The sequence below is a fragment of the Poecilia mexicana genome, unplaced genomic scaffold (assembly GCF_051168715.1).
Source record: "Poecilia mexicana isolate PSO_F unplaced genomic scaffold, ASM5116871v1 scaffold_19, whole genome shotgun sequence".
Classification (NCBI taxonomy): domain Eukaryota; kingdom Metazoa; phylum Chordata; class Actinopteri; order Cyprinodontiformes; family Poeciliidae; genus Poecilia; species Poecilia mexicana.
Window position 1 is genome coordinate 8,106,993 of NW_028263388.1, and position 12,764 is coordinate 8,119,756.

The 12,764-nt window shown below is 40.5% G+C and overlaps 1 protein-coding gene across 1 annotated transcript; it reads right to left on the reverse strand.

Annotated features, from left to right (window-relative positions):
- Positions 1-888: 888 nt before the first annotated feature.
- LOC106932094 (uncharacterized) lies at positions 889-12,380 on the reverse strand. Its single transcript, XM_088016488.1, has 6 exons — positions 12,075-12,380; positions 8,189-10,710; positions 6,584-6,677; positions 5,549-5,598; positions 5,375-5,445; positions 889-3,586 (listed from the first exon to the last, which is right to left on the reverse strand). The coding sequence occupies exons 2-5, from the start codon at positions 10,703-10,705 to the stop codon at positions 5,398-5,400; spliced, it is 2,709 nt and encodes a 902-aa protein (XP_087872614.1). The 5' UTR covers positions 10,706-10,710; positions 12,075-12,380; the 3' UTR covers positions 889-3,586; positions 5,375-5,397.
- Between the last annotated feature and the right edge of the window lie 384 nt (positions 12,381-12,764).

Here is a 12,764-nt window from a genome sequence, read left to right on the forward strand (position 1 = left end):
ATCACCTGCCAATATATGAGCAGAACCAGAGTAAGTAATTGGGTACTTATTTACTTTCACCCTTGCTTGTTTTTCTTTGCTTCAAAAAACTTTTGTGCTTGAGGTGAAAATGGCAATATATATTTTTATCAACTTATTGCGGTGAGCAAAAGTAGATTTCCAAGTTCGTGGAAGCCACTTGGCCCTTTTCGTTTCCTAGTGTCTGAGTCAGTAATTGCTGCTTCGTCCTTTCATCCATAATGTGATATATGTGTGTAATGAAATACCATTGTCTGTTTGGTGACATTTCTCATCATCATTATTTTAGCAGAGTTTTAATGAGTAGATGATCACAACACTAGAACTCCTATCCACTTTTGTCTTTGCAAACAACCGTCTTCCTGTAAGCTGAGATTTAGTCAATAAAATGAGAATATGTGTTGGAGTGAAATTGGTCTTTTCTTTTTTTCATTCCATGACATTTGATGCTGAATTTTAAGGGGTTTGCTTTAGGAGTAGACTTGATTTCAACACTGCTCTCTCAATTTTTTTTTTTTTTTTTTTTTTTAACCAAATGACGTCCATCAGCATGTCAAACAATTACACTTCAGATTACCTAACAAAATTAACCTGAGTAAACAAACAAGAGGTTTTAAAATGAGAATTTTATTCATCAAGGAGAAAAATAAAACGTCGTCCGAACCAATCTGGATTCATGTGAATGAAGTAAACCTCTTGATTCCCTAAATTAGAAAGACTTGTCCTGAAGCAGCAAAGTACTGCAGGAAAAACAAAATTGGAAATCACCCTGAAGAGTAAAACATGGTGGTGGCAGCAGCATCAGTAGTGCCATTTTCAGATATTGCTTTTTTTTTCTCTTTATGGTATTACTACACATCACACAGAAAATCCAGAAGATTGAACAAAATATTTATTCTGACAATTACGAGACCTCCGATACTCCCGAGAGGTGAACGAGATGGTACAAAAAAATAAAATCAGATCATGGCAACATTAAAACAACAAGTTGGCAGTCTTCTTTTGATGTTAAACTCAAAATCACCACAGCATTGAGGCAGACGGAGGAAAAGAAAAGGAAGTGGAATGTAACGTTTAGTGTGTACCGGGACAGGAAAGGCAGAAAACCTCCTCCTGCTCCATGTGTTACTGCGGTAACAGCATTAGAAAAAATAAAATAAAAATAGGTAGAAAAAAAACCACAAAATCTTTACAATATCTGAGATTTAGCCCTGAGAGCAACACATATATATATATATTTATTTATTTTTTTTAAATGCAAACGTTTTGTTTTTTAAACAACATATTCAGAAATGTATATTTGGTACAAATCACCGAAGCTTCCAGACAAACCTGCGGGAAGCTCACTGCTTTACTGCAATAAAAACAAACTGGGAAAAATACTAAAAAGACAGAGATGGCACAAAAGGATCAGCCAGGAAGTTTTTCTTTTTTTTAAAGGTGAGACTTTGATTCCTCTGAGATGCTTCATGCTGCTGGTGACCGAAAGCCGAAAGGAGAATCTGACAGTTACAATCAGGCGACTCCATGCTGCCCCCGGTGGTACATAGAGGTGCCAGCACTGATCACACAGACTTCCTAAAAATAAAGTCACCAGAAAAAACAAACAAACAAAAAAACAAACGGAAAAAGTGCAAGCCAGGTGCCTTTACTCGGGAACTAATTTGTCACTGCACCCCAGATAAACTTTTGACCCTCTCCGTAGATCAGATAAGGCTTTTTTAAGAAGGGTTCAGGTCCAGATACTGTGTTTTAGGACACATTTCAGTGACGGCCTTTTACGAGAAACCTTTTGTAAAAGACCGTCAGTGACTGACTGTGGAGTTGGAGTGAAGCTGAAACAAAAAGGACCACACACACTGGATTCTCGCTCCACTATTATGAGACTCGCAGGAATCTGACTAATTTAAAAGGCAGCGCCGGCGAAAACCACATGGGCACGTTCTTTTTTTTTTTTCCCCTAACGATCCCAACTTAACGTGAGGGAGGCCAAAGTGCTTCGGAGTTGCACAAAAAAAATAAAAACAAACAAACTAAATCATCAGCAACAGTTTGATGATGAGAAAAGAGCAATCAAAGAGCCACGAGAAAAGAGCTGAACAGTGCTGCGGGGCCCGAACTGGAGTGCTTCCTGTTGGCATACATTCAAACACACACATGTACACACACATAATGATGGACTGTGTTAATAAAATCATCTGAAGTTACAACCGGTGCTGCATCATTTAGCAAAGCCCGTAATACTATTATTGATGGTCCAATGTCTTGCTGTAGGCATGGGCAGACGCTTATCTAGCATCAAAAGCCCCTGCCCCTCCCCCATCTGTTGCTACAAGAGCACTTGTAGCAAATAGAGATTTTGTCAGAATATTAGCAATAATGATTGAATATACACAGCAGATGTCATAATGCTACAAGTTTCTAGAAAGTTTGAGAAATCCTAAAAGCAGTGGAAGTTTAACAAACTAGTGTTAGCAGTTTGAGAATTGGACACTTTATCAAACTAGTTGATATTTTAAAACCTACAACCTCACAGGAGTCACCATTAACTTTATCACCATTTTCCCAACTGTTTCTAACACACAGCTACGCTCAAACTGCGTTAGCAGAGCTCTGCAGGCATTTAGCGCCCGCTAACGTAGCGTCATACAACATGGAGTCGTCTTACTAGCTGTTAGCCTTTCATTGCTCTGAGGATTTCTTTATGTAAACACACTGTAATGCAAGAAAGGAAATATGAAGTGTCCCTTTAAAAGCAGCATGTTAGCTTAAAGCATAAGAAGCTAGCAAACATGTAAGTGGCTATTTTTTCAGTTTGCTCAATTTTATGCATTTAAGTTAAGATACCAATCAATATGTGATATTTTGCAACCAGCGGGAACAATTGTTGCTTTTCTGCATTAAACTAGACCATTGTATTCTATTTGTATTTAGTGTAAATACCAGGAAATGGTGATATTGTGGTTGTAATGCCCATGCCTACTCAGATAGTTTGTTGCGTGAGCGCAGCAGCTTAACTCAGTCGCATTTATTTATGTCCCATATTGGAATAAAACTCATCAGAATCTCCTTGACTTGTTGAAGAATATTAAAAATGCTAAACTGATACTTTCCAAATGGAAAGTAAAATAAAAGCACACACACATGCACACACTCTCACCGCCACAAACACATATTACAATTAAGCCTCTTTGACAAACAGCTGAAGAAGCCCGTAAGAGTTCAGGAATAAATAAACCAAATATAATCAAATACTTAGAAAATCTTTTTAAAAAATTAAATATCTTTGATTATTATTCATATCAATCTGAGCAACAAAAAAGCAAAAAAAAAAAAAAAAAAAAGAAAGAACAATCCCATATAAATAACCAGACAAAACAACAAATTCAGCATGTTACTCTGTAATTTCCTGCAGTCCACAGGTTGTTTCAGGGGTATAACAGTCACTCTGAAGAGCAGAGGGAGTCAGTAAGGTTTGTGGGTGCTAGCTGTCAGTCGATGAGGGGCAGCAGGGGTGGGTGACCCTGGTCCGCTGTTGTCATGGTTACTGGCGGATTCCTGCAGGATTCTGTAAAAATAAAGGAGTGATGGTGAAGATGCCTTTCTGCATTTTTTTTTAAAACTGAGCCTCCGAGGGGCCGACTGGTGGGGAGAACAGTGTTACTGCTGCTATCAGCCAAACACACACACACACACACGCACACACACACACACACACACACACACACACACACGCACACGCACACGCACACACACACACACACACACACAGTGGTGATAAGCAGCCAACTAATGTGGGGTGGATTACTTTAGAAAACACATTTTTTAAAAGACTAAAAATGTCTTTGCATCGGGCTCTGCGAGAAAACTTGCTCAGCCCGGTGGTTGGGTTTTAGGCCAATCATTCATCCAGCAGCCGTTGTATTTTTAAGTTCAAAAATGTTTAAAGTTGACAGGAAATGTGAAAATATATCTTGATGATCATGTGTTATTAAAAGACTGGAAGATGAATACCTGAACACCAACTAGGAAGTCTTAAAAAATGCAAACATTTTAAAGAGACTTAAAAAAAATAAGCAATGCTAAACCTGGTGGGGGCACAAGTAAAGCCTGGTGGCCCGCCAGGCTTATAATACACTGTAGGAAACCCTGAAAGACTATCTTTAACAGTGAATGGCTTAAAAAACACTTTTGACATATTTGACCTTTTACCTAGTTTGGTCACAAATTAAACTGTATGCGACTGGGACTTTTATGCCATAGACCAACAAAAACAAGTACATAATAATTGTAAATTTGAAGAAAAAGCATGCATGGCTTTAATTTATTTTATTATTACCATTTCTCACCAATGTGTGAATGTGGTTTGATCAGAATTGTGTTCCTTGTATTTCACCTCTATTTGCCACAAACAGATGGAAGTTTTTGTAAATCATGGCAGCTGATGCAGATACTTCTGAAACATCAGATCTCAACACCGTCTACCTTAGAGCTGCTCCCTTTTAGTTTCATTAATAAAGTATGCAAATAGTTTGAGGTGCATGTGGGTTCATAAAGCAACTGCCTATCTACAAATATGATCTATTTTATTTTAGTGTCAAAGGTAGGAATCTTCTTACAAAAAAACCCTGAAAAAAATGGCGAAACAAAACCACAAGGAGGCAGTATTTGCAGCAGGTTTTCTGCCAAACACCAAACTTTGGTAGAAAGAAAAAATCCAAGTGAAAATACCTCAAAATAACAAATTAATTACATTAGTTAGTCACTTTCAGTCAATGAGGGGAGTGTTGAGGTTAGGGTGGACATACAAGAACAAATGTGTGTAGAATACGAATCAAAACATGGAAAATGTGTTCATACTAAAACAGATCAAATCAGTTTTATGATGATGCGTCCAGACAGGAGCTCTCCCTAAACTCTGCTGTAACCGTACTGGGCTCGGTGTCTGCTGCTGTTGTGGAAAAATAACGCAAAGGAGGGAAAAAATGAAGCATGCGGATAAAACTGAGGCGTTCAGCTAGAGGTGAGATCATTTCCTAAAATGTTCATCCTACTTAGCAGAAACAAACCAAGAAGTTTCCAAATAAAAATACTCTTTCAAGACCCTTAAAATGTCCTTTTTGTGTTCATGTAGGCAATCCCAATTTGGAGATCACACCTTGTTTTATTCGGCCAACAAAACCTTTCATCCACAATTTTTTTCATTTTCTTTTCTTTTGAAGACATACGTCCTCTTCTTAAGACATTCTTGCGTGTTTGATTATCAGTGGATGCCTTGTGACATTATATCCGACAATATAATTTGCTTTGGTTTTGGGAAATAACGATGATGTTTCAGGCTACAACTCTCACCTACCTCATGAGGTTTCATGTAATCTGTCACCTGTTGTCCCATCGGCTCCCCGGAGGCGCTTTCAACGTTTTGTTCTGGTGAAAAAACGTCAACGTTATACATTGAGCTTCACCTCTTGTGTTTTATTTTAGTTTTTTTCCCATCATGCTTGTTACTTGCGGTTTCTTGGATGCTCACCTTGTGCTTCTTACACTTCATGGAGAAATTGTCTTCGACGAGCACACAGTCTGCGGGAACAAGAGGAGAAGGTTTTTATAGAGACGTCCTGCTGATTCATCTGAACGGTTCAACCACCCACACGTGCCACTTCGGGCTTCGGCGGAAGTTATTGCAGCCAACAGCTCCTCACAAAGCTGCTACTTCCACACACACTGCTTCACGCTCTCAGCTACAGTTTCTGGTACATGTGTGTCCATATCCAACTGGGTAGCAACTCGGAAAGCGAAACACACACAGTACTTTGCAAAATGGATTAGTAGTAACTAAGTCTGTTGCAATAAGAAATTAGTAGCATGATCAATTAAAATGAGCTCAATTTCCAATTTGTATTCATGGTTTCAGTTGTGTGTATTTGTTTCCTTTTTATCTACTGCTTTTGGTTGTTGTGTTTTATTTTGGATATTTAAAATGTCTTCCACTAACTCCAGTGTTAAGTGTTCTGTACAAAATTAAAGTTTAGTAGTCTTTAAGAGGGCAAACTTGCATGTTATGCTATTATAATTATTATATTAGTTGAAAATGGTCTCAAAATGACAATTTTATCATTTATCGCAATAATTTCTGGGACAATTTATTGTCCAGCAAAATTTGTTATCATAACAGGCCTTATGTTATCTGATGTTACGACGACAAACCTCAATGTATTTCACTGCACGCATGTATTTTCTGTGATAGACCAACACAAAATAACTGAAATTAAAGGAATATGATGCAGGGTTAAATATAGAAATAGGAAAAGAACGAAAATCTGACAAGCTTTACATGAGGCTGTAAATGCTGAAACATTTTGACTCAAAATTTGTAAAAAAAAAAAAAAAAAGAAAAAAAAGAAAACTTAATTTCCTCTTCTGCTGTGTGAGCACTGTTTTGTGCAAGTCTATCATACAAGATACGAGTGAGGTTTGTGGTTTTCATGCAAGTAAAGGTGAGAATATTTTCGGTAGGCAGTAGGCAGTGTATCTGCAACGAAAAATGCAAACGACGAGCCCTCACCTGACTCCAGAGCACACCTGTAGTGGTATTTGTTAGGACAGCCTTTGAAGAAACAACCCAGAGTTGCTCCTGGATTGTGGCATGCCGAACACATCTGGAAAGACACAGGTGCAAAGACGAGCAGGTGAGTTAGATAGGCTGGAGGTCGAGAAAGTAGGGCAAAATTTTTCTCATTCTGATTTCTAAAGCCTCTGATTCGTCACTTTCATGAGGTTTACGACGCCCTGACACTACAAATCTGACTAAATCTACTATAAACTCACCAGCATCATGACTTTGATGATTACTCTTGCAGAAAGTTCATCATGTATTTAGTGATAAAAGCCAACAAGCTGCGCAAAACTAAAAACATTACGCTACGTTCACACAGCAGGCAAATGTGACCAATATCTGACTTTTTTTTCTCACAGCGTAAACCGTTCACAAAGATGCCGGGTTTAAAAATCTGATTTCAGTAAAAAAATTAAAAAAAATCTGGATTAAGCATCAAGATCTGCTGTGTGAGCGCAGCCTAAGTGATGACAGCCTCAAAGCATCTGGAAATACTTCTTAGAGGTTTGGTTGCTTTGTTGGGGAAACAAAAGAAAGAAACTGCAGATATATGGAATATAATAGTTGAACATTCTAAAATAAAGAGATTACTGTTACTAGTGGTAATTTTTTTCATATCCAGTAGAAGAAATAAAACTAAATCACTCAAAGTGGAGGAAGAACCCTGCAATAGGAAAAAAAGAGTGTGGCGATCATAATGAGGTTGGCTAACAAACAACCTCATTATTAACCAATGAGGTTAGCTTCTTGAAATAGGGTCTGAAAACTATTTCAAGAAGTCAAATCAACAAAGAGTTTGGTTGTTCCCAGATAGTTGGGTCCGAAACACAGAGCAAAATGTCCTGGTTGTAACAGAGAAACCTCCAGGTGGACATGAGGGAAGGCATGAATGAATCAGGACAGAAAACAAAGTAACCTTGGCTTGAAAACAGGAAGTGAACAAACAAAAACAATGGAGGAGAAAACAGGCAGAAACAGGAGTAAAAGTTTGTGTGCAAACTGAAAGAGATCAGCTGAAAAGAGTGGGAATAACATCAAGAGAGCCAAACTAGAACCGCAGGAAAACAATGTTCCAGTCAGCCAAAGAGAAGCATTCACAGACTGAAGGGAGCCATTTCTTAGGACCATAATTCATCGCTTTGAACATCAAAGTTTTCTTCAGGAAGCTGGTCGATGAAAAAATTAGAATCTGGCTGAACTGTTTTTTTACATCAGTGAAGAGCTGAAGCAAACTTTGATGCGTTTCAACTCATTAATCCCTAATTTCTCCTCTACTAGCCTATTATCTATACCGTGTACAGGTCAAACTCAAAGGAGCCCTGTTTCCAACCCTCAGCAAGCCTAAAAAAAACCCTCCCATTGATATAAGTGTTGCAAAGACAAACAGTGACAATTGAATTGATGTTTTTTGTCAGCACCAATGTTTCTCCAGTGGGCTTTTTAAACTTGAAAGACCTGAATTTATTCATGTTTCCTGTGGCTTACAACACATCTTAGGTATCAACCACAACTATGTCTACTGTATTGCCATTCCATTAAAAAGAGCAGCTTTACCGTCTCCTGGGCCACCTTGACGGCCTCCTCCAGCCCGTAAACTTTGCCCCTGACAAGGAACACACCCGCAGACCAGATGCCACAGTCCTCATGGAGCCAATATTCGCATGGCTCCACAGGGAGAACAGGCGGGCTGTACCAGTCCTCCGCATCCGCAAGACCACCATCCGATCTTGCCCGCTTGGCTGCGGGGCTGCTGATCCTACCACTGGACCACTTGCGGCTCCCCAGAAGGCCCTTCTGCTTTAGCGGAGCTGCCCAGCGTCTGGCTCTCGTAGTGCTAGAGGAAGAGTCGGAGTAGCTGGAGTCCTCCTCATCTTCTTTAAGACCCGACACGTTGGCCGGTGCTTTGGTGTTCGGCCGGTACCCCTCGGGGTAATAGGGTCCGTGGAGATCCCCCAAGTCGATGGAGTTGGCCGAGCGGCCGCACAAGCAGCAGACGAGAGCGCGCTGGTGTTGGCCGTGCGTGGACAGTCGTCCCAGGTACAGACAGGAAGTGGTGGGTACAACGGCTGAGACAAAGCGGCTGGAGTGAGCTTGCTGTTGATGCTTGGGTTCCGTCTTCACATCCTCGGGGTAGTTCACTATTGTGCAGAGAGGAGGGGATGACTGCTGTCGCTTGACACGAACAAATGGAGAGAAACTGTCCAACCTGACATCCTTCTTTTCTTCCTTGTAGGTGATGTACTTGAGCTTGATCTCAGGCTCTTTTGGGGAGAACATGGAGGAAGGTTGGCCGCACCTGGGTTTCTTTCGCCTCCGTTTCGGGGGTGTCTTTGTCTTCTTGGTGGGAGATGATGTTTTGCTTTTAGGGTCAACCTGGCTGTTCTTTGGGGATTTTGGTGGTGGATGAATGGACACTACCTTTGATGCAGTAACTTCCACTGAGGGTTCGGGGACAGTGACCAACTCTGGCTTCTCTTTCAAGTTCTTATGTGTGGGGAACTGGGCACTTGACTGAGAAGGGGGTTTCGTCTTGGACTTCACAGGCCTACTCCGAGATGGCCGTGCTGGTTTTCTGCTTGGTCTCACAAATCGAGATCTTTTAGCAGGTGTGCCTGATGTTTCAGTCTTGTTGAGAGATTCAGAAACAGAGGTAGAGTCATTGTAACTTTGAGCGTCGACACTACTGGGTTTATTTTTTTTCAAGTTCACAGCTTTTCTTTTGACGGTTCTCAGCGAGAATGCAGTCTTTGCCTTGCCTTTCACTTTCCTCTTGGATCTGGGCAAGGCAGAAGGGTGTGTTACTGGCTGAGAGGCACTGGGTTTCTTATTGGCGAGTATGCTGCTGGACACTTTATAGCGACATGAATTTATATTCATGACTATTGCTTCCAGTCGAGTCCCTCTACCAGAACGCATGGGCAGTTTCCTTTCTTTTATCGTCCTCTCCAGTACATTTGCACACCCATTAACGTGACGAATGGCACAACTGGCTTTGTTCTCCGCATTCAGACAGGAATCATCAGTCAAGTTAATCAAAGGCTCCAAAACACCCTTCCGTCTATGGGATTTACTCTCATCACGTGACTCTAACCTCGTTGGGCCATCGTTGACCGCAGAGCTTGCCCGAGTGGTTCTGTCTGAACACACAGCATCGTTGGCAGCCTCTAAATAAAAGTCATCTGCGCTGGGTGAGCTGGAGGCCTGAGGAAGCAGGAACACATCCTCCACATCGTCTACTGAGGTAGAGGGTGGGGAGACGGGATCCTCCAAAGGGCTCTTGTATTCCCTGTTCACTGAACGCACATCTGTGGAACTGCCGCTTTTGGAGACCTCTTGGTCCTGTTTCTTAGCCCCAATGAAAAGCACATCGGATGTCCCTCTGATCTCATCCTGGAGAATTTCTGACCAACCATCATACTGACCGTTCTCTACACAATTTCTACTTTCAGAAAGAATGCTGTGTTTCTCTTCTGCCAGTACCTTTTTCTCATGTCCATCACTGGAAATGGCTTCTCCATTAAACTTTGGAGGCTCTTTCGCGTTGTATTCTCTAGCATTATCCTCTGGTCCCACTTGAGGTTGAGAAAGCGAGGGGAACGGTTCTGCATGTGTGACAAGATTAACAGGCTCCTTGTCCTGTTCTAGGAAATGCTGGTTCAGTGCATAGCTGGTCTCCTCAAACCCATTGTCAGTGTTGCGTTGAGGGTGGAAGGAAGACTTGCTGATGGGCGACACACTGTACGGAGGAGAGCTGTGAGTGGAGAAGACGTGAGACCTGCTCACGTAGGACAGGGTGACTGTAGTGTGGGATAAGGCATTGTCTGGCTGAATTTGATCCCCTGGTCGAACTGTGACATCTGAGGAGCCAGTCTCTGACAACTGTAACCCGGGGATGGCAGATCCAGAGTTCGGGCTCCAGCCAGAGCCCTTGAGCCTCTGCAAGGCATCCAGAGATGGTGATGTCAGGAGGTGTTCATCATCTTTCCTGGTCAAGTCTATTACACTGGAGCGAGTGGGGGAAGAGGCACCTTGATGCTGTAGCTCATCCAAGGTCCCAGGTGGCTGCTCCATAACAACTGCAATAGATGGAAAGGAGTTTATTATATTTACATAAATGAAACGTACAATTGCATCGGCATGGATGTCATAGTGATGTTGGACTTTTCATTCATTTTATTTATTTATTTTTAACCACACTAGAGGGATTATATAACACAAATGACAGCTAGTCCATTTTCCAAAACAAATAAAACTTTCTCAAATCACTGTCATATTTCAGATTTTCAGATGATTAATAAAAACTAAACTGGTGATATAGTTAAACTAAAATATTACTTTAACTATATCTGATATTTTATAGACGTTTTATAGATGTCTATAAAAACGGGGAAACTATTATTATTATGAGGAAAGATTACGACGAAAAGTGAAAAACCCCTGAGTTGACAATGAAACTCGAGTACATTTTAAATCTCTAACCGCAACTGTGAGAAATACCTCTGACCTGCGCAGGAAATGTCGAATAAAAACAAAGTTATCTCTTTTAAATCATCATTTCGTAGGGTGCAACTACATATTTATCTTCACAACTATTTTAGGACAAAGAAAACGGTTAAACCGCGACCCTTGAAGTCACACCGCTGTCATAAGCTAGGTAACTGACGTGTACTTGGCTTTAATTCCTCTAGTAAAGAACACACAAAAAATAAATAACCGACAGTTTACCTTCTAGCTTCATTTTAGATTAGGTTATCATGTCAATGATTTTAAGAAGTTATTTTATGAGAAAAACGGGTCTAAAGGCAAACAGCGAACTTTTCCCCACCGACACTGACAGGTCAGGATGGCTAGTTAGCTTAGCAAGAGCTAGCGAGTTAGCCTGGCCCGGTGTAGCTGCGGTAATCTCCCCTCGTGTCAATTTCCATGGGATATTTAATAGCTTCTACGAAACACTGTAAAAAAACGTAATCTTAAACTTTAATACTTGCAATATACCCGCACATTTAATCACTACCCTCTGTCGTCATTTCGGCTATGTTTATTATCCCCATAATATAAATATTTCAATAAAATGTTAACTTGTACTTGAAAGTATTGCTTCTTCCTGACAAGCTTCTATGACAACCACCAACTTCTTACGAGGAAAAAACGTCCAACGCAAATATAAAATCAAATCTTTCAGCACAAATAGCACCCTTTATAATGTTTAATTAACTCCGAATAGAAGAATACGTTATTTTTATGCCAAGTGCATTAAACGTTTCTTCACATGTATCCGAGAATAAGCGACATCACGCATTTTATTAAACTACCAAATACTTGTAATGGAGTTTGGCATTCCGTTTACTTTGAACGGTCCGCATAGGGGAAAGGCCCGGCTGGGTGAAACAAAGACAGGACGGAGGGTACGGGCTCTGCTGCGCTTCTGATCACAACTTACCCGGACGGGGAAAATCTCTACGTTTTCAAACATTCAGTTAGGATTTCATCCCAGCCTGCGTCTCCATCAAAAGCGTCTCGCTTTCATATGAATTCTGATAGGGCTGGGAAAGAAAAAAGCCCTTAATTAAATAAATATCCACTCACTTTCCAGGAACACACTACTCTGATAGCAGCGCTGTCATGTTGGAACCTAATCTCTGACTTCCGGATAAAGCCTTCAAAATAAATCACTAAGTTTCTAAAACCGATCACATCTACTCGCAATTAATCGTTAAATTCAAATACGCCGTTTATGTAATCGTCCAGGTGTTAACTGTAGTCCGACTACGGATTAGAAACACCTTAAACGTCATGTATAACTGTTGGCCGATAAAGATTAAGCTTTTTCCACGTTTTTTAATAAAAAAAATCCTACCTTTGGATCGGCCTGATCAAAATAAAGCAGCAAGTGAAACGGCTAACACTCATCTGTGGAACCGAGATGCATCGTGATCAGTTTCATTCCACTTACTGTCACTTTCAGTTAGACTTTATTTAATGTCAACATGTGATTTTTATCAATTCAGAGATGCTATGCTATCTTAAAAAGACTTCCCTCAAAACGAAAACAATTTCACGGTAGTTTTACAAAAATTACTAAACCATCTTCATTTATTTAACTTCATTCTGTATGACCCCAAAAATTGGT